The sequence below is a fragment of the Astatotilapia calliptera genome, chromosome 13, assembly GCF_900246225.1.
Source record: "Astatotilapia calliptera chromosome 13, fAstCal1.2, whole genome shotgun sequence".
Taxonomy (NCBI): Eukaryota; Metazoa; Chordata; class Actinopteri; order Cichliformes; family Cichlidae; genus Astatotilapia; species Astatotilapia calliptera.
Genome location: NC_039314.1, coordinates 3,019,074 through 3,041,694, shown reverse-complemented (window position 1 = coordinate 3,041,694; position 22,621 = coordinate 3,019,074). Strand labels below are relative to the sequence as shown.

Sequence of the window (22,621 nt, the reverse complement as noted above, 5' to 3'; positions counted from 1 at the left end):
AAAATTTACAACACTCTCAAAAAAGGTTTATGGCATATGCTTTGATTATTGCAAAGAAATTGATCCTGCAGCTTTGGAAAGGCAATGAGACTCCTGTATTAAAAATGTGGCTTACTGAACTTATAAACACTCTTCACCTTGAAAAAATAAGATATAGTATGAATGACAATGTAAAAGATTTTGAATTAATCTGGCACCCTTTACTTATATACCTTGGGAAAATATAAAACTTTGTTTACTTGTTTCTCTTCCCTTTTGCCGACAGCCGGGGTATTGGGACCCCTTATGGGTGACTGCGGGTTTTTTTTTTTTTTTTGTTGTTGGTGTTGTTTAATTATTTGCCTTGTTAGTTTAGAAAAAAAAGGAGCATAAGTTATGTTATGTCAATTTGTAAAAACTACAATCATGATACTTGCTCTCAATAAAAATATTTGAAACAAAATAATAATGCAGTTCTATAGGTTTATATTTAGGTGACAAACAGTTATATTCTTATAACATAACACTGTTTATATAGATATTTTGTATACATAAAGTAATGTTATATTGCATGTATAAAAACAATTCAAGATATTTCTGTGTGTCAAAGCCAATAAGAGATGATATAATTTGAAGTGTTTGTTAATTATTACTAAATGTTACTGTACAGATCTATGAGCCTGTCTGATACTCAGAGGGATCTTTTTCTGTTACTGGTTACTTTTGAACCCAAACTGTAACTTTTCCCAGAGTCCAACCAAGAAAGTGTGACGCTTACACCAAACAGTTAGAGAAGGTGAACAGGCCTCTGTGTCCTGTGAGTCACATGGTTGAACAAACTATTAATAACTAATAAGTAAGAATTATAAAAGATTATTTCACCATTGGTTAGTAGTGGGAAAAAGGTTTTTTAACTACAGTTTAATTAACTATCAATTTGTTATTAATTAACAAAGGTTAATGCTTTATGAAAATAGAAGAAGTGTATACCCCTGCTTACAACAACTTCATAGAGTCTTATATATTAAATGTCGCAAATATAATGTTTTAAAAGCTATGAAGCATTAAATGCAGCTTGCAAAGTCTAAAACAGGGTAAATGGTGGTAAACGTTGTAATGAATAATGCATATGTTGGTTGTTCTTGCCATAAATTACTCGACAGAAATCAGATTTTTTTTGTCACTCTGTCTTCACACTCACACTAAGTATGTGTGTGTGTGTGTGTGTGTGTGTGTGTGTGTGTGTGTGTGGGATGGGGGGGGGGGGGTCAGTTTGTAAAACCCACCCTGTATGTGTGCATTAAAGGATTACCATAGCTCCTCTGATGATTGAAAGCTGACACTATGCTATATAAAAAAAAGTTTTTTGGGGGTGTGAACCAGGGTCAAACTTTCTCTCACTGAGGATGAGTCAACCCCCCCAAAATACTAACCCTCGCTGCGTTTCCAATGTATCTGACTGGTGGTTTCACACAAACCCCACAAAATCTCTCCATCCTCTGACTTCAGTTCCAGCTCATGCACACCTTGTTTCTCTTGGAGAGAGAAAGATTTCCTTTGGCGACGAGTGAGGGGCTTTTCTGTCCGGGAGCCGTCACAGTCGCCTCGCACACTAGAATGAATTTAAAGAGGCAGGTAAACTGCTGCTCGCTCCGTATTAACAGAGCCATATATTCAGCCTGTCTCTTTGGCTTTTTTTCCCTTCTTCTTCTGCCCTTCCTCGGTTTCTCCATCTTTCTCTGCTCGTCTTTTTTTCCCAACAGCCTGTAGAAAACGTCTGGGGGGGATCGATAGGGCTCTCGGGGTGTAGTGACTGCAGCGCTAATGAATCAAGCCTACAGTGTTTGTTAAGTAGACAGGGCTGTGAAGGAGTGCTGAAGGGGAGTTTGTCTTCGTGCTTTATCTCATTGCAACACTCCTTTTTGCTGTTTGTCTCTGAAAGTAACAGAACAGTGGGCAAACCTTGAAACTTTGATAGGCAATGTAATATTGAACTCTCCACAAACGCACGACTCGTCCTCTTTCACGAGTTCGCGAGGCAGCAATTTGTGGAAATAGCCAGAAATGGCCTTTTTAAAACGCAACTTATTCAACCCTGAGAATGTAAAGTATATCATGTTGCTATCTTAATGGCACACTCGGCTTCTGTTTTTGTAATTTCCCCCAGTGGAGGAGCAGTTTATCACACTCAAATCTGAAAATAACCAGTCGATATAATTATTTATTGTGCCTGCCAAAAATTGCTGCTGCGCCGGAGTCCATTCTGAAATCCTCTTGTGAACTGTGCACTAAAAATCAAATGCCTTTACAAAAAAAAAATCCCAAAAAACTCCCAAATACACCCGAGACCCTCTTGAAGTTAAAGCTTTTTCTGAAAAGGAAAAAGGAAGAAGAAGGAAAAAAAATCTTGAATTCTCATGTTTTTTCCTACAGCTTAAACCGTATCTCTCCAAGGTCGGACAGTGAGACTGTGGGAGGCTGTTTGTGTTAAAAGCAGGATGGCTTGTATTTCCTCTTCCTCCTCCTCCTCCTCCTCCTCCTCCTCCTCCCCCTTTCTCTCTTTCACCACAAGCAAGAGCTATCTTGGAAGGAGAAAAAAAAGGCTTTTTATCGCTGATGGCTGATAGTCATAAATTTGTATTAAATATGTCCTCTATCGATTGGCCTTGTCGGATGAATACAATTAAAGAGACGGCGCTGAGTGCTTCCCACCTGGGAGGGGAAGATGGAGGGATTAAAAGAGGGGAGGATGGAAGGATAGAGGGAGGAAATCGAGTAGGGAACGTGTAAGGGAGTGAAAGAATAGGTGAGCGAAAGGTTTTTGGCAGCTTCTTCGGTCGAGTCACAGCTCGTCCACATCTTGCGTAAATTTTTGTGTGTGTGTCTGTGTGTGTGGGCGCTTAGGGTGTGTGTGGGGCTCTTTGTGTTTTAGGCTCTCATCGTGCTCCTCTTGTGTCTGCTCACACACCACCTCCTTAATTTCCATGGTTTTGCCCTCCCCTCCCTTTCTAATTTTTATTTTGATGTTGTCGGGAAGAAGAGAGGCAGAGAACGGAATCAAGGTGTAGGAAAAATGAAAAAGTGGGATGGAGGGATCGAGTGATACGGGGTAGAAAGAGTGAGGACAGCCACCTGTATGCAGTGTTGATGGACAGATGGAGGGATGAAGCCAACTGGACATAGGAGGGATTAGATGAAGAGAGGAAGCAAAGTGCTGTGTTGTGTGTGTGATTGTGTGTGAGGGCCTCCGGCCAGCTGAGGTGTTTGCTCGGCTCAGAGTGATCTCCCACTGTGGTCACCGCAAGACACACACACACACACACACACACACACACACACACACACACACACTGATGACTGAATTGTCCTACTTGGCAGCTGTTGCAGGTCCCTCAGATCACTCAATACCAGACTGGCTTTGTGTATATACACGTGTGTGTGTGTGTGTGTGTGTGTGTGTGTGTGTGTGTGTGTGTGTGTGTGTGTGTGTGTGCGTGTGCCTTTAGTGACCACCAACCTCTTGCTTGTGGCACTAGAGAAAATCTGCTTCTTCTCAGCATGAGCTCTTATCTCATCAGAGATTTTACACATGAGTGTGTGTGTGTGTTTCTAGGGAAAACAAAGCATGTGTATTTTTTAGGAAAAAGTACATCAACCTATTCTGATCAATCATTTATGTTAACCTACTGTATCTGAATCACAGCTGCACATCACTGAATGACTGAGAATATTTGACAGAAGATCCTGTGAAAGAGAGACTTTAAATTGTCTTTACAGCTTCCCGCTGTCGTCAGACTCCCTGAACAGTGTTTTAAATGTTTAGTTCAGATCATTTAGTGACTTTATAAACAACCAGCTGACACCATATCCATTAGATTGCACTTCCCTACATTTTTTTGATGGATTTTATGTGAACCTCCTAATATTCACCAAATCCAGGGTTATGGTTGGAATTTGCTTTATCCACATGTTATCGATTTTCAGACACCAAAGGGGAGTATGGTGGCCCTGAGAGGTCAAATGCACTACAGCTGCAGACATGTTCAGAAAGCACAGAAAACACAGCAGAAGTACATGCTTGATACCTGACAGTGCATTTGGCCTGTCAGGGTCACCATACTATGTTGTTTCTCTTTGTTTGTTTGTTTCTTTTCTTTTCTTTTTTTTTAAATTTTTTTTTACCTGTTTGACATAGTCATGGAAATCTCAGAAAAACTGAAAAGTCAAACTGCATTAACAGTTCATTAAAAGGTGACTCTAGTGTCTGAAAGTATCCGTGTTTAGCATTCTGTTAAATGCAGTCTACCTCTAATTGGTTCACCTGGTGAATGTCATAAGTTAGCGTCACCATTCATAACACTGTTACATAATGTAAGCTTTTGAATGTGACCTATTTCCAAAAAAGTGATTGTTTCTGTGGCTTTTGGTGTTAGCCAGTAAAACCTTCTCCCCACAGCGAGCCCTTCGGTGGTGCTTACAGTTACTAGTGAGCTATACTGGTGATCAAGAGGTTTCCATTTAGGGGCTGAAATAACAACCATTTGGTTTATTGAACAGGACATCGATTATATTCATGAACACTTGGTGCCAGGGCAGTGGCTGGATAATTTTGCATTGAGTTGAAGCAAAGGTTTCATGCCCAAACTTGTTTTTACTTTTTGTGTGGACAGGACTCTAATTGTTGCAGTATTTTGCACATTTCAGTCTTGCTGCAGTCAAATCAGTGAGCAGCCTGTCAGCCTGGATATTGCCTAAGAAATGTAGCCTACAACTGTACATGATGTATTTTATTTACTCCATCTATAGGAAGTGAGACAAAAAAATGCTACAGAACATTTTACATCATTTAATAAAGGGTCTGATCATAGACTTTATATGAAACACAGACATAGCCTGCAGTTGGTGTAGTTTTGAATACAGGGTATGATTCGAGTGTGTGACTACCTTATGACTGATAAGTTGCCATCGTATAAGTGGACAGTGCCCTTGGTTTATCAGTCAAAGGTAAACCTTTGCATTTTGGCAGTCATCCTCTTGTTTTTTTTGATACCATATCTGGCAAACAAACCTGACTCCACAAACCAATGGGAATGTCCATCATTTCTGTAAAGGATATGGCTTTAATAAAGGATGTAATCGATCAAATATCTGCACGATTCTCCCAAATCTGATTAAGGTCAGCAATCTGCAACAGATTAGAAGATGAAGGAAAGTTTCTACATCATGGGTTTTAAGTATAAGTCAACACACTGAGTCACTGAGTACTGTGTGTGTGTTTGTGTGTCAGGACCAAGTTTCCTCTTTCAAACCCCAGTCTCTCGCTCTCTTTCTCTGCTCACATAAGTGCTGTAATTTGGATGCTCTGTAATTTCACCATGGCGGTTTAGGGTTAAGTGGAGGCTGTCCCTGCCATCATGAGCACTGGTCTTCTAAATGGACACACACTCTCCCTCACACACACATACACACACACTGGATCATTGCTACAGTGTGCTTGGATGCTTCTACAAAGGCCGGTGCATTTAATTACATTTATAAACACAGTTTTAAGGGCCCAGGCTGTGTCATTAGAACAGGCTTTACGAGATACATTACTGTGTGTGTGTGTGTGTGTGTGTGTGTGTGTGTGTGTGTGTGTGTGCATGAGAGCCAGAGAGCAAGCGAGCGGTGGTGTGTGTTTGTGTATGCCATAAGGAGAAAGAAAAGGAAACTTTGTCACATTGCAGCTATAATGGGTGGCTGGATGGACACACACACAGACACACACGAGTAGAGTGGTGAGAGAGTTGCAGATCGCACAGTCTGTAGCCCAGCAGGGGTTCCAAACACAGAGACAGAAGGTATTGATATATCCTACACACACACACACACACACACACACACACACACACACACACACACACACACACAGTGACAGACGGTATTGGTATTTTTGCTCATCAGCCTACAGTGTATGGCTGTTTAGCAGGACCACACTGACATGCACATTCTCGGGCACACACACACACACACACACACACACACACACACACACACACACACACACACACACACACACACACACACACACACACACACACACACACACACACACACACAGCATGCAATCAGGCTGGCTCAATAATTCATTGTTGTTTTTGGTAATTCAAATGCATTCTACCTTCTTTCTCTCACAAAAATACCAGATCATTATTGTCAGGTCTGGAGGCTTCTTTTTGTTCGCAGCTATTTTAAGTTCAGATTGTGGGTCTTTGCCATTGGCAGGTGTTTTTATGTATTATTTTATTTGGATGTTCACTTTGATTGAGCATCTATAAATCCGGCAACTTCATTGCTGATTGATCTGCCTTCTTTTGAAGATAAAAATATATATTTTTTATTTTGCAGAGTTTCTGTCTTTACTTTGGAAAACTTTATTCTGTTGCAAAGAAAGCTGATAGTCCACGGGATATATATTGATTTTATCAAGACATTCTCAGATTAACTGGGGTATAGTATGACGATTGGCATCATGTGTATGAACATACTCAAGCATGAATGCAGTTATGGCATTGAGTGCCATGGGTGGTACTAAAAGCATTTGCCTTAGTTTTACACAACAGTTTTGTGAATAGTCAGATAGGGTCAAAGCAATGCTGTGATGAACATTCCTTACCTGTGTGTTTGCACAGCTGTTTCTTTTTTGTAAGGAAAAGAATCTAGATGAGGTCAAAGGCCTCCTGGACCAGCAGATGCAAACGCCAATGAAAATGTATGGATGTAGAAATAAAGTCATTACATTTGTCAAAGAAGTCGAGTCCTTGAGTCCATCTTGAGGGAACAAACACTTCAGGGTGCGGTGTAACAGCAAGAAGGAGGAACACTGAACCTTTTTCCTATCTTGCAAGGTAATTGGTGTTGTACGTTCCCCCCGGCCTACACAACTTTGCAATAGGATTGACATACTTGCCTTGTAAGTGCAGTGTTTGAGGAAGTTCCTTTGAGCTAGCTGGTGACTCATAGTTGCTAATGGTGGCTGATTTCCTTCCAAGCATAGTGCCGTTTTTTTGAGCAGTTTCTGTCATGTTATTATTTGACTGCGGCGTTCCCCTCAGTGAGCGGACAGGACACCAGCTGCCACTGTTTGCATTCCAATTGTTTGCCATCCAGTTAGTAAGAAGGCCCGAGCATAAAGGGGAAAATAATTGGAGGACAGGAGGATTGTACAGATCGCTTTTCTATGGACTGCACAGAAAGGAGCTGCAGGATTTAACTCGCTACAAGGGCAAGACAGCAAATGATGGCAAAATAACAATTAGAGGAATTTAGTGACACTATAATAGGATGACACTCAAGTATGCAGTGCAGCCAAACTCTTATTTTTGTTCTTACCATGGTTTTGGTAATTGCCTTGTTTTTGCCTCATCTTTCTGAATTAAACCCACTTGGTCTCAAGATGGTTTCGTTTAGAGGGCACTGATCTTCAGCTCGAACAAACATGCTGCTCCGAGATGACAAACTTGAAACGCGACTATAATTAGGGTAGCAAGATTTTCACACGACAACAATGATATGGCTAAGTGCTTGTGAGACGTATAGTAGGCTGGAAGAAGCAGCAAACCACAGCTGCTACACTTTAGTGCTGTATGATGGGGGAAAGATGAAGGGAGGTGAAGACGATGGATGGCTTATGATAGGGGAGTCAATAACTTCAATGTCCTGTTGAAGCCATTTAAAAATCATTTTCTTTGGTATGGTTTGCTCCCCGTGCCACAACCGACTTTTTATATAGTAAAGTAAGTAAGTCAGTGTATCAAGTATGAGACCGAAGTATCTGAGTCACTGAGGATGTGTAGAGAGAGTGAGGCCAAGGGTGAGCAGAACTCGTTATAATAAAATATGCTAGATGTTCCATAGATGTATGTATGCATCACTGCAATACAGATTTATTGCCTATATTTATGAGCCCTTTTTAAAGTTACAGTCTGACCAGCCCTGAAATTGACTGTTTGATGGGGAACATTTAACCCAAGCCATGATGTTTCTGCAAACTTTTATTGCCCCAACCAAACGAATCATTGAAAATATTAAAGCTATTAATTGTTAGGTTTATTAGTTATTCATATTTATCACTGAACTCAATCATAGGCATTAGCTGTTGCAGTTTTTTTTGCAGATTCTTCTAATAGCATTCTGTTAAATTCCTTGAAAATCAGATTGACCCGCACTGACTGGCTTACCTTTTACCAACATGTAACAGCTCAATTATTTCTATTTTTATTTGCTTTGGCACATTCCTCATTCTTTTTTGTTCTTTAAAAAAAAGAGGAAAAGACAATTAATCTGACAATAAATGAACATAACCCCAGCTTTGCAAGACATGCTTGGTGAAGCATAAGGAAAGAACTGAAGTTCTAGTGAAATGTTGAGGTATCCCTTTAAGGTAAAGCAGGGGTTCATCAGGGGTGAGCGGCGATGCCCAGATGTAAATACAAGCAGCAGATCCTGAAAGCCTGAGGCTCCGATGGAAATCCCAAATTGTATTAAGGGACATTGTCCCTCACTCTCAGTATGCGTACCTAATCCTGTTTTAGCGATGTTCCATTACCTCAATTACTATCATCTCGCCCAGAGGTGGACCCAGCCAAGGACACCACCAGAGAACTACCGATGGGTGGAGGAGAGAGAGAGCAAGGGAGGGGAGGGCTATAAAGAGGAGAGTCCTAGCTTGTACCAAAAAAAAGAGAAAAGAAAGGAAATAAGGAGGATAGATTTATGGAGAAATCATCATAAATGATAGAGAATTAAAAGAATTCATGTAAAGCTACAAGGATAGTTGTAGGTCTGTCTTAGAAGGTAGCCAAGACCTGGCATCCATTTTTGTTTCCCAGCTGGTTGTGGAGGGATGTAATGGTGGCAGTCCAGCTAATTTACAGGCCAGAATTCTGGCTGAAGGACAGACCACTATGCTGGCTGACGTTCTGAGGTGGATTCAATAAAAATCATTTTATACTGTAAATGTGCTGCCATCTTAAAGATACACTGACGCTTTTAATTTAGTGCCACCAACATGTCTTGTTCTGGTTACACAGACATGCATGAAACATTTGGAGGTAACAGGTCATGTGTCACTGCAGCAACTTGTGGAAAACAGTTTCAAATGCTGTAAGCATCTATCGTTCAGTACGTTTTTATTTTTTGAATATTTAAAGAAAAGAATATTTTTTTTGCCATTTTAACCTTCAAAATGTGACTACATGCATCGACCTTATGTCTTCACTGTGGCCGACAACATTATAAGACTACCAAAAAAATGCAGTCAATACTACTATGTGAATTCCATAAATTTAAGGTTTTCATACTTGATATTTAGTTTTTGTTGTTTCTGTTGAAACCTTCAATTTGTTTCAAGGAGGAGAGAACATCTACCCCAATATAAAAAGACTAATATTCTGATGTCGGAGTTTTCATGAACACAGCTCAGCACTGTAAACTGTTTCTCTGACTGAGGCCTAAATAAACTAAACAGGCATGTTCTGACTTGTGAGATCATTCAATCAAGTAGAAATGACTTCTGCATCTTTTTAAGTTACAGTTATAAATTCAAAGACTGCAGGTGTATTAGCTACAGTAACACACTCTGTGCTACTGTCACATGCGGGTTGCTGCTTGTCTGCAGAAGGCTCTTATTTCAAAAGCTGACGATACAGCAGCTGAACAACAAACACTAAAATGAGAAAAGCAAAAATTCCTCATTTGAACTTTGTAATAAAGTTTATACAAAATACAAAGAAGATGATTGTTCTGTAAATGCTTTCTATCAGTGATTCCTGGAATACCATTTGCATGTGTTCACAGCGACAGGATAGAGATGATGCTCAGGGGCATCACTACTCATGGTTGCGCTGTCCACGTCACACGCGGGGAGTATCATTACGAGCATCTATCAGTTGGCAGTTGGTCAGGATTCCATCCTGGTCCTGTCAGGGACGAGGTGACCATTTTAAGTGGCTGTATCTGTATGACTGGGGAAAAAGAAAAAAAGTATTACAGCACAGTTGACATAAAAACTATAAAGCAAAGGAAAAAAATAGCTGATAACAGCAGAAGAAAAGCTGAAAATTAAAGTGAAGTAAAACAAATTAGCTTCAGAGAGAGACTATCAAAGTGCAGCACCCTGACCCTAACCCTGACCACCAAGCAATGCGTTCAATTTTTTTTTGATGTGTCTGTTAGAATAATTATTTTTCACCTTCTGAATGCCAAGACTTGGGAGAACAATTTCAATAATCCTGAACCACATATGATGCTCTGGTGTATTTTGGTCTCAATCTATCCGTTTTGTCGCTGTACGCTTTGGTGCGCTGGCTTTATTTCAGCCCCTTGCACAGCCATTGGCTCAGAGTGTTACACTTCGTTGTTGAGAGGGATGGGTAGAGCCAGGGGAACTTGCTGCACTCTGTCCTTCTCTCTCTCTCACACACAAAGGAGTTGTGAAACATGAGCCAAGCTGTCTTACTGCCTCCCTCTCCCATCTAGCACCACATAAGTGTCCAGGCAATGCCCTTGGCTTAATAAGGCTTAATGCCTGCGCTTGTCACTGTAGCATGGCTGGTATTGAGTGCTAGGACATTTCTGAAACTGTGTGTGTGTCCTCTGGAGTCTCACTAGCAGGCACACGGCTCTGACATTTACCCTCGGTAAAGAAGCGGATGTTATTATTTCCCCCATCTGCCCACCCGTCTCCTTCCATATACCTGGTGCACACGTGCAGCCAAACTTTAAAGTTGTGCGAGGTATTTGTCACCTCTATCTAAACTTAAACCACAGAGATTACTTCTATTGCATCTTCTTTCTTTCTCTTTCTCTGGCTCGATCTGTCTTCATTCCACCGTCTCCATTCCACTTTCTCACTTCATTTTTCTACCTTGGAGTGGTGGAGAGTTTGCCTAATGAAGTGGCTGATGGGAGTATATTACAGGGAGACAGAGTGGAGCGGTCGCCTACTCTAAAATCCATTAACCTTACAGTTTCAATCAGCATGCAGACAAGTCTGAGCTACGAGTCAAAAAGGCGCATATTAGCTTAAGAGTTACACTATTGTGCCTTTTACTTGTTTTACTTAATACTTTACACACATCTTTATACACAGAGAGAAACATTTTTTTTCTTTTGTTTTCAGACAGTTTGTAATGTCAACATTTTATACAAGTCTTTTTTTTAATCAAATGACAGTACTTTCCCGGGGACACAGAATGAATCAAAAATTATGAATATGCAGATACTCATGATTTAATGACATAGTTGAAGATTTACACTAAGTGCACATTCACCACATTCCTCAGAAAAAGATTTCTGTATAGTGTTGTAGGAGTATCAGTTTGAGCAGAACCACACATATAGAGAGAAACTTTTCTCAAAGAAGGTGATAAACCAGTGATTCCCAAGCATTTTGCCACAAGATGTCTTAAAACAAAGCTTATTGTGAGCGTCTGCACAAATGAAATGATCTGCACATGTGACCGCTTTAGCCAAAGAGGCATTTTTGTCAGAAGCAAAGGCATGAAGGTTATTCCTTATGAGAAACATATTTCCTATTTTGTCAGATTTGATTTGCATCTATTTGTAGGGTTCCCAGTCCCACTGGACTAAATCATATGCACATTTTGGAACTCATGAGAAGCTCCATTTAAGTTTTATATAACAAGCGTTTCTGTTTTTTACACAGCAAGTAAGACAAATATTAGACTTCCTTCCTACTAATAGTCGTATTTTGACTGCTGCAAAACATGCCTCAGATACTATTCTGCCTGAAAAGTCTGTAATAGAGTGACATTTTTCAGGGAGATACAGGGCAGCTTTTGTTCTTATACTTGCTCACACTGTGCTAACTCAGTACACATTGTACCTTTTTTCTGTTCTGTTGGACTCATTCATTTTGTGTGTATGAAAATAGAGATGTCAGACCGGCACCTTGATGATTGTATTCAGAATTACTGCTTGAAACTGTAACTGCTTGAAGGGGACCTATTATTCTCCATATTCTTATGCTTGGATTCTTCGAGTAGCTTTGTACTGAGCCTCGGTACATCCTCTGTTCAACCACTGAATGAAACAAGCAGTTTTAGGCACCTTCTCCATCTCTTTAAGTCAGCTTTTGTCGGAAACCAAGTGTTTAGAGGATTCTATTACAGATTCTATTAAATTGAAATTAACAGTCGCCACAAGGAGATTTATATTGTAAAGTAAAGACCCTACAATAATAGAGAAAAAACCCAGCGATCTAACAACAACAGTGGGAAGGAAAAACTCCTTTTTAACAGGAAGAACCCTGTAGCAGAACCAGGCTGAGGGAGGGGTAACCAACTGGGGACGATGACAGATGATGTCAGATGCCTTTAAACCTATTGGCTCTAAGCTAATAGGACCTCAACTCTCACCCTAGTTCTGGGCTATTAGAGTATTATTTTAAATTGTTTTCCAAAGTTGTGGCAGGCAGGGGAAAAAAACAAAACAAAAAATAGATTCACCTTTAATTGAAATTACTGTCTAGTCAATAAGGGGAAGGCCAAATAATGTCCAGGTAGAAAAAGTGCAGTTTTATTGTCAGTGTCCAAGACCAGAGCAGATCAACCAAAGGGAAAAAACATGAATAAATAAATGAATCCTCCCTGGTCCTGATAATGCAAATGATATTCACAGGTTAGATCCTTTGCAGGTGCCTACAATTAGTGGTAATTTGTGCCGATTTTAATGATCCATAATTTGGCTGCTTTTGCAAATGGTTGGTCATATGGGATAAGTGTGTGTGTGTGTACAGAAAGAGAAGCCGGGAGAGGAAAAGGGAAGGGAAATGAAGGCGAATCTTTCGACCAGATGCTGAAATGCACAGACAGACAGACCCCCGCGCACACGCACTTTAACTCAATCATGTCTTCCTTATGACGACAAGCTATTCTGTCGCAATTCATTGTCGTTTATGTGAATAAAAACATTTCTTTTGTCAATTTAAATCGCTGTCTGTAAGCTCTGTACTGTCAGTAAAATTAGATCTCATTTAAACACACACTCGTACACAGAGATTTTCTCTTTGCATGTATTTGTTGAAGTATTTTTTCCATCCCTAAAACCTCTTTGACTTTCTCTTTCTGGCTATTAGAGGTAAATTGCAGTGTGCCGACGTCTAAAAGCTTCCGCTAAACCATGACATCCTTTTAGTATCACTGTTAATTTGCCGTATTTGTTCTGCCAGTAATTAGCAGGTGATACGTCCCAATTTAGTGTGTATTTTTACAACCCACCTAACCTGTTTACATATTAATGGGGTGTTTTGTAATTTATTGTCCACGACACGATTCAACAAAATAGCTTTTAACCAAAAAATCATCTGAGATAATTAGCATCAATATTACGACCCCGAGAATGACACCCATTTGCTTTTGAAATAATATTGCCTGTTTCAGCTTATTATGTGTTACAACTTTTTGACTTTTTTTTTCATTGCAGTTGTTGTTATTCCATAAATAACTCTATTTCTACCCACACACTGAAGACAGCTCAAGCATTTTATGCATTAAATGAGATATTTTACGATTGTTGGTAGTGAAAGGGACAAAGCTATGGTGTTAGTCATTCAGTACAGTCACATATAGAGCTATTATGCTATAGCTACTTTCTGTTTTAGTGTAAATTAAAATTCCAGACTGACCTCACACTAGCTGTCTATCTGAATATTTTCTCTTTTGCTTTGGGCTTTTGATCATGCATAAACTCGTTAATGTATAAAATGTGCATATCTGCATGTTCACTTTGTTTAATGTACCCTTGCTGCACAGTGCTTAATAGTGGAAGGCACTCTGAATGGCAGTGATGGCGGGGTTTGTTTATCATCTAATCTTGTAAACGAGCTGATGGCCGTCCATCAGTGCCCTAATGAGATTACACATGCATTGCGGGTCCTGCCACAGGTCATCGTCACCAGGGCCATTCAAAGGCAATTATTGTTTTAGATGTTCCTCTTGTTGCTGTCTCAAAGTGACTCTACATGCTTCACTGACAGAAGATGCTTTGAAGCAGACTGAAGGGGTTATTTTTCCTCTCCAGTTGGAGCCTAAATGTTTTCGCACTCCTACTGTTATACCATCCTTGGGCGATTGAGCTGCTCTGTTGTGTTTGTGTGAATAAGGGTGTGCATGCACATTTAAGTGTGGGCAGTACATATGACTCTAAAATACAGTTTATGTCAATGAACTTGCATACATTTGAGATAAAAATAGAAAAGCATTTCTGACTACTCATGGCTTCAACCTCCAGGTTGCCAGAGCCTGCCATGAGTGACGGTTGAATTTTGCTTTAACCGTATGTGTGATAGGCAAATTTTCAGAAGGGAGAACATGTTACATTTTGAATGAAGTCACATATTTTGTCATTGCAGTACACCGCCTGGCAGGTAAAAGAAATCTATGAAACAGGATGGATCTACTCTTAATTGTAACCCCAGACAGGTTTCCAATGACCTAGTGAATCAGGTGGTTAATGTATTTAGGTTGTTGCTGGAGAAATAAGGAAGTAGTAAATTACAAGTTTGGAGGATTCTTCTGTGTTGTCTCTCCTGTGTGTTCGGGAGTGTGTGTGTTTGTCAGTGAGCCTCTGTTTTGGTAGATCAGTGGGAAGTGGTCGTCCGCTGGGATAGCCCCGTTTCTTTGTTCTCCTGCTGACAATGGAGGACTCACAGTCAGTCTAAAGGGAGAAATTATGTCCCAAAGCAGTCTGGGAGAAAAAGAGAGAGACACACACACTTCTCACATGCTACTCATGTGGGGCATGACCTCAATAAAAGCTACTGTTGTATTTGCAAAGCCCTCAACACCATGTGCCGACCACTTTTAAAAGCTGTAACAGTTAGGCCTTAGGTTTAAAGACTGGTTCAGCTGAGAACAAAGTTGCTCTTCATGTGTTTCGTTCCGTATATAGCACTGTTCATGTACAGCTGTTTCAATGAAAATGAGTCAAATGACACTAAATGAGCAGCATTTGAAATGCATTAAATGTTTAAAAGAATTCAGCTTCTGTACAATAACATTAACTGTTTCAGATGTAACAAAGTCTGCATCATGTTGAAGGTCACTGATCATTTCTTCTAACCCCCATTCTTTTTTCTTTGTCACAACAGGTAAGGAGGAGCCTACCACTTATACCTGCACTACATGTAAGCAGTCTTATGGCAGCGCCTGGTTCTTGCTGCAGCATGCTCAGAACACCCACGGCTTCCGTATCTACCTGGAAAGTGAACATGGCAGTCCTCTGACCCCACGCATGGGTGGCCCTTCCTCCCTTGGCGGAGGCGCAGACTGCCCTTCTCAGCCTCCACTTCATGGCCTTCATCTGCCTCCTGATGCAAGCCCCTTCAACCTCCTGCGCATCCCTGGCTCGGGCTCAGGTGGAAGGGACAGTGTTGGAGCAGGAGGTGGCATTGGCACTGGCGCTGTTGGTGGTGGCCATCATCAGCGTTTCCCCCCAACACCACCCCTCTTCAGCCCCCCTCCAAGGAACCACCTGGACCCCCACCACCTGAGCCCAGAGGAGCTGGCGCTGGCAGCCCACCACCCGAGTGCCTTTGACAGGGTGCTGCGCCTCAATCCTCCTCTGCCTCTAGATCCCCCTCCAACAATGGACTTCTCAAGGCGGCTTCGGGAACTGGCGGGCAACACCTCAGGGTCCACTCCCCCGCTGTCCCCAAGCCGGCCAAGCCCCATGCAACGCTTACTCCAGCCATTCCAGACAGGAGGAGGAAGTGGCGGCACAGGAGGTGCAGGGGGCAGCAAACCTCCATATCTTGCTACTCCACCGCCTCTTCCAGGTTCCATGCAGTCACCTGTGGGCTCTCAGACCACGCCCACTACCCCTCTCCCCTCAGCAGGGGCTACACCCTCCTCTACCACCCAGTTGAAATCAAAGTGTTGTGAATTTTGTGGCAAGGCCTTCAAGTTTCAGAGTAATCTCATCGTGCACCGGCGTAGCCACACAGGAGAGAAGCCGTACAAATGCCACTTATGTGATCATGCGTGCACACAGGCTAGCAAACTGAAACGCCACATGAAGACACACATGCATAAATCGTCCTCACCAAATACAGGCAAGTCAGAAGACGGGCTTTCTACAGCCTCATCCCCGGAGCCTGGAACTAGTGAGCATGTGGGCAGCGCAAGCAATGCCCTCAAGTCAGTGGTGGCCAAGCTGAAAAGTGAGAATGACCGTATGCTACGTGAAAATGGAGAGGAGGAGGAGGAGGAAGAGGAGGAGGAGGAAGAAGAGGAGGAGGAGGAAGAAGAAGAGGAGGAGGAAGAGGAGGGGGAGGAGGAGGAAGAGCAGAATGGAGAGAGGGTAGCAAGACGAAACAATAACAGCTATCACTTTGGCTTGAACCTTGAAACGGCACGTCAGCATGAAAACAACGGCAGCATCGGAAGTCGACTGGGAGGAGTGGCCGATGAGGGCTCGATCCCTCGTTCGCTGCCTGAGGTGATGCAGGGAATGGGTCTTGCTGCGAGCATGCAGCACTTCAGTGAAGCCCTAAATGCACACAAACGAAATGCCATGGCCCAAGAGAACCACCTGCACCACCACCTCAACCGAGACCATCACCACAATCGTGAGATATGCGATGGAGACTCAGTGCTGGAAACCGATCGTGGGGAGGAGGGCTCAGTCTCAACGGTCAACGGTCGAGGAGCATCACCTAATGAATCCGCCTCCGTCGGCCTCTCCAAGAAACTGCTTCTAGGTAGTCCCAGTCCACTCAGTCCTTTCTCTAAACGTATCAAGCTGGAAAAGGAGTTTGACCTGCCCACTTCTACAATCCCTAACACTGAGAATGTCTACTCTCAGTGGCTGGCTGGCTATGCTGCCTCCCGACAACTCAAGGACCCTTTTCTGAACTTTGGGGATTCCAGACAATCGCCCTTTGCATCCTCATCGGAGCATTCTTCAGAGAACGGCAGCCTGCGTTTCTCAACCCCTCCGGGGGAATTGGATGGTGGGATGTCAGGCCGTAGTGGTACAGGCAGTGGGGGCAGCACACCACACCTCGGTGGTCCTGGGCGCCCCAGCTCCAAGGACGGCCGCAGGAGTGATACTTGTGAGTTTTGTGGCAAAGTGTTCAAGAACTGCAGTAACCTGACAGTGCACAGGCGCAGCCACACAGGGGAAAGACCATACAAGTGTGAGCTGTGCAATTATGCATGTGCCCAGAGCTCCAAACTTACTCGCCACATGAAGACCCATGGTCAGGTGGGCAAAGACGTGTACAAGTGTGAAATTTGTCAGATGCCCTTCAGTGTCTACAGCACCTTGGAGAAACACATGAAAAAATGGCACAGTGACCGTCCTTTGAGTACCGAAATTAAGTCAGAGTAGAAGGCCGAACAATGGGACCTTTTCCCCGCAGTTATGTCCACCATCAGTCCCCGGTTTATTCCCTGCCCCTTGTAGATTTGCCCCAATCCCAACACACCACTTTTGCCAATCTGGCAGAAGTTTAAGACCATGTGCTTTGCACCAGCACACCCTGTTTCCATTACTCATTGAATGCATGATCTGTATCGGGGCAATACTCTTGCATTGACGCAAAACTTCGAGCCTTTCTCTTGTGCAATAATTTACATGTTGTGTACTATTTTCTTTTATGAGTTTTCCTTTTCCATTTTTAAGAATTAGTCAGCATGCATAGTATGTTTTTGCTAATCAAAGAAAAAAAAAAAAGAAAAGAACTTGTCCCTGGTTGGTTAGTTGTTGAGTAAATGTGTTGCTGTTTTTCTCTTGTTCAGTTTTTTTCTTTTTATTCTTCAAAAAGAGAAAAGACAAGAAAGATACATCCATGCTGCATACATTCTGTAACACATATCATGTACAGTTCTGTTTTGTAACATGGAAAGTGAACATTCTTTGACTTGATCCATTTCTTACAACCCTGGAAATGCACTTATCCTGATCTTTCTAAAAGATACCATGTTCAGACAGGGTTTAAAAAAACCAACATGCATTGGCTTGAGGACTAAACTGTAAGTGGGCCTTGAAATTTCTTTAAAAAAGACAAGGGTGTGCTAGAATTCAATTTGTACTATCATTCGGTAGAATAAGAAAGAGTGCCTTTGATATCTTTAGACTGCATCGGCCATAACCTTATCTGGCATAAGTTTGGGGTCACATAAGCCACCCAGCGAAGGTCCTTGCATCAAGCACCTGACTGCTCAAATGGACTGTGATGATTCATGATGAAAGATCAGCGAGTTCTCTTTAATCATCATTTAGCTACCTATTACATGTTCAATAGGCTATCTTTAATATGTGGATTTCATGGCAAGCATGGTACAAGCAGTATTGTGTATATCTGAATTATTTGTAGTTTTGTTTTTTGGTGAGGAGGTACTTTTAAAACAAAGGTAACCTGTAGTGTACAATCCTGAATTTGAGGGATACAACGCATGGCTGAGAAGTGTCATGTATCTGCGTTAGCACAAACCTACAACGCTGCTTCAATACGTCAGTGTGTGGAACAATGCATAAAGTAATATATGAGCTCCAAATGAGGCTAACTTTATTTGAGAGCATTGAAATAACTACAAGCTAGACAGACAGAAAGCTACACAGAACTGGAAGCTACATATTACGGGGATTAGAGGCAATGTCTTTCACTTTACATTTCCAGTATCAAAACAGGGTCATAAGTATTATTGCAGAGAAAAAAATAGAGAATTGCAAAAAAATCTATCTGTACTCTAGGGCTCTTTCAAAAAAATCAGAATGAGATCATTTTAATCAGTGTGTATAGGCTAATGCAGAGCATTTTTGTTTGTTTGCTGTTGCTTTTTAACCCAAAGGCAGATTTTTTTTTTTTTGTTGTTGTTTCATTCAAGCCGTTCACAGTTTTCACTTGTCACTCCACCTGGGGTACGTACTGACGTCTCTCGTGCATTGTGCCACACCAATGCAGGTTGAGTCTAAAAGCTAGATTGTCATTTATAGGACATAAAGTGCACTGTTTCCTTTTTTTCCTGTTTACAAGTTTACGTCAAAGGGGACGAAAACCTCACTGAAATGCTGTCAGACAATGAGGGTCCCATTGTTCTGAACAGTAAAAGATAAGACACATAATATGTTGTAACTCCACCCTCGTGACCTCTGTACCCTTGCCATTTCACCTTTGACCATTTGTCAAATTGTTACCCCTGGAATCCCCAACATTTAGCCTGGGCTGATATTTCATTGTTGTCAGCAAGATCTGTAAATTCAAAGGTTCACAGCGAGTAACCGATGCTCCTACACGGCCGTCAAATGGACACAGTTTTCATTCCTGCTGGCCACTGTAACATCCACTTTTTTTTCTTTCTTCTTTATTTTAAAGGAGCTGTTGTTGTTGTCGTCTGTACCTGAATAATCTATAGACCTTACTGGCTTGTCAACTGACACTCCAAGTTGTGTTGCCCACACTGCAAGAATCTGTTTTTTGTATAAATCTTCCTTTAATTATAGATATGAAAATAAACTTTTGTTTTCAAATAACACTTCACGCTCTCTTAGGGGAAGATGTATTTAAGTTTAATTGTCGTTTCTCTTTTCCTCAGCGTCTTGGTGGTGTTCAAGACTCCGATCACAGTATATATGAAATGATACAAAAAAAAGATGAAAAACAAACAAACAAAAAACAAAACAAAAAAAAAACAAACTCTGTGATTTTTTTTTTTTCCGTATTTTGTTTTGCCTTGGCTCTTCACAGCTCTTCAGGTTGAAATACATTGGGGAAAGGATTAAAATTATATATGAATATATAATAAAGAACTTAAAATATAGGAAAATGCACACTCATGTCAATTCCTATGCTTAAACACATTTATGGTCTACTTTTTCTGTATTTCTAGAATTGTATTTGAATTCAATGTTCACTTAGAGTAGGCACTATAGTATTTATATTGAGGCTCGTATTTTTAACTGTTGCTTGTTCTCTCTAAAGGTATTTACCATACCTTCTTTTGGTAGTGGAAAAAAAATCCCAAGCTGCCACGGTATATTTTTTTAATTTGGCAGGATAATATAGTGCGAATTATTTGTATGTTTAAAGAAATAAAAGAAAAAAAACATAAAAAGCAGCTAAAATATGTGGCATTGGGAGGCGTCGTGGGGCCATCAGATGGCCGCTGCTGTTTCCTGTCCACAGAGGTGGTTGTACATATGTTTGCTTTTTGGTTCAGACCTCCTTCCCTTGTCCCCCCCCGCTGCCATTCTTGTATGCAGTAATGCAAGCTGACGTCGGCCTGTTCTGTTGTGTGCTTCTGTCTCTCTCACCCCTCCCACCTGACAACATTCCAACATCAAGAAGCTAGGGGGGAAAAAAACAAAAGAAAAAAAAACTTCATATGCAGTACATGGATTACGAAAAAGCGTCAAAATAAATACGTTGAAAAACAAATTTAATGTTTTGCAGTTTTTTTCATTGCCAAATACTAAATGGTGCTTTATATTTAGATTGGGTATACTTTCATATGCAAAGCATATTTAAAAATGACCCGGGGGACGTGGAGAAGCCTGCTTGAGTTGAGACTTTTTTGTAAATGGCAATGCGGAATATTTTGTTATCAGCCTTTTCTATTCCTGTTCTGAGAGCTGTTTGTTGTAACTTGAACTTGAACTTTATCTTTTACTATGGGAGTTACTATTTATTATTACCTATATGCTCTGTTTAAAACAGAGACATGGAATGGATTCTTTTTGGTTTTTTTGGTTTCTTACTTTTTTTGGTTATGTTATAATTTTAATTTTTTAAATTTAAATTTGTTTTTTTTTGTAATGGTGGCCGATGGTCATTGGAGCTCTTTAATTTCTGTTGTACTTGTTTGGGGTCTCTGTTCAGTTGTATTGGGAAAACCACTGTCTGTGTTTTCTGGCAGATGTCTGCATAATCCTGTTCACACACCCATTTTGTCCCTTTATCAAAAAACAATTAATAAAAAAATGAAAGTATAATGGCACTTGTTGCTTATCTCCACTGTGTGTGTGTGTGTGTGTGTGTGTGTGTGTGTGTGTGTGTGTGTGTGTGTGTGTGTGTGTGTCAAGTTATCTCAAGTATGCATGCATGTATGTGTATGTAATTACCCCCACCCCACCCTACAGCTATGTTTTAGTTGCAAACTCGTCATCAAGCAATTACTGTTGTATCTTTTTGAATCTCCTATTTAAAAAATGGTCAAAACTCTTCCATTAAAAGCCATTTGTAACAAGTCCATACGCTCAGTTCCCCCAACAGAGTGAGCGAGTGTCTGATCTGATTTTCTTAACATACAAGGCTTACACCATTGATGCCAAACTCATTTACATCGTGGGCCACATATAACCCACTTTGATCTGGGCCAGTGGGCCAGACCAGTGAAAATCCTCTTTCTGTCAGTAACAAGTTTAACAACACATTGAATATAAGAAAAATAAGTAGATTTCAACTGTTTGTCTGCATAATGAAGAAATGGTCATGGAAGAAATCTGTCAGCATATGGACTCTTTGGGACTACATTTTAAGTAGGTTTTTATATATATATATATATATATATATATATATATATATATATATATATATATATATATATATATATATATATATATATATATAAGTGAAGGAACATGAACCTTTCTGTAATTTTTTTCTGTCAGTTTTAATTGTTCATTTCTTGCTTAGTTACTTTGGTGTAGCTATCAGTGTGCTGTCTCTATCAGTAGGAGAAGCTCAAAAACTTATGAAGCTACAGTTAAAAGTCCAAAATCTTTGCTCATCTTCACATCTTCCAAAGACATCCAGTGGGTTGAATTAGAGTGATTTGGCAGGTCAGTTCTAGCCCGTGATGGACTGATGTTTGACATACTTGCTTCACACTGTTCCTTGAACCTAATGAACTCAGCTCTCCACCCCAGAAGTCACCCTAGCCTTTGCTCAAGTACTTTATGGCCACTATATTACTTGCTCTGTGTATGTGTGTGCGTGTGTGTGTGTTTGTGTGTGTGTGGGGGGGTGTATGTGCCATCCTATCTGCTGGTCAACACAGTCCAGCTGTTTAGCTGTTTTAGTGCACGTGGGTACTATTTCCACTTAGTTTGCACACTATCTTAAAGCACATGTGTGCGCTATGCTGTCACTCCTCAGACTACAGTGAGTGTCTGTTGCTGATAATAGATGTCCCTTATGGGTCCTCAGTCTCACATACACACACATGTGTATATACATACAGCGTATGAATGCATATACTTTCACAGAATGTACTTAAGTAAATATCATTATCTACCATTACCCCTCTGTTTGTTCAGTAGTCACAAAGGCTCATAAAACTGTCAGGATCAATCAGCACTGTGTCCTTCACACACCACACCCCTCTATCCAGCTCTCACACACACTTGAGCATCCTTATAAAACACCCGCATACCTGCTATTACATGTAAGATTTAGTCATTGTGAATTTCATTTAGTGTGGGAATCATTCAAATCAGGAAACGTAATAAAGGATTTCCCCGATCACCTAACGCAGCATAAGAAAAAATCAACACATCTTTAAACAGTCCAGAAATGTGTACACTCTCTGTTGTTTGGTATTTTTTTCAAAGCTATTATTATAATATTGATCAACAC

At 40.9% G+C, this 22,621-nt stretch overlaps 1 protein-coding gene across 1 annotated transcript in view; it reads left to right on the top strand.

Annotated features, from left to right (window-relative positions):
• bcl11aa (BCL11 transcription factor A a) overlaps nt 1-20,976 on the top strand; it is a 55,990-nt gene extending 35,014 nt beyond the window's left edge. Inside the window, exon 3 of the mRNA XM_026189445.1 lies at nt 15,131-20,976. Coding sequence (XP_026045230.1) covers nt 15,131-17,373 — 2,243 coding nt within the window. The 3' untranslated portion in view covers nt 17,374-20,976. The remainder of the gene's footprint in view (nt 1-15,130) is intronic.
• Nucleotides 20,977-22,621: the final 1,645 nt, after the last annotated feature.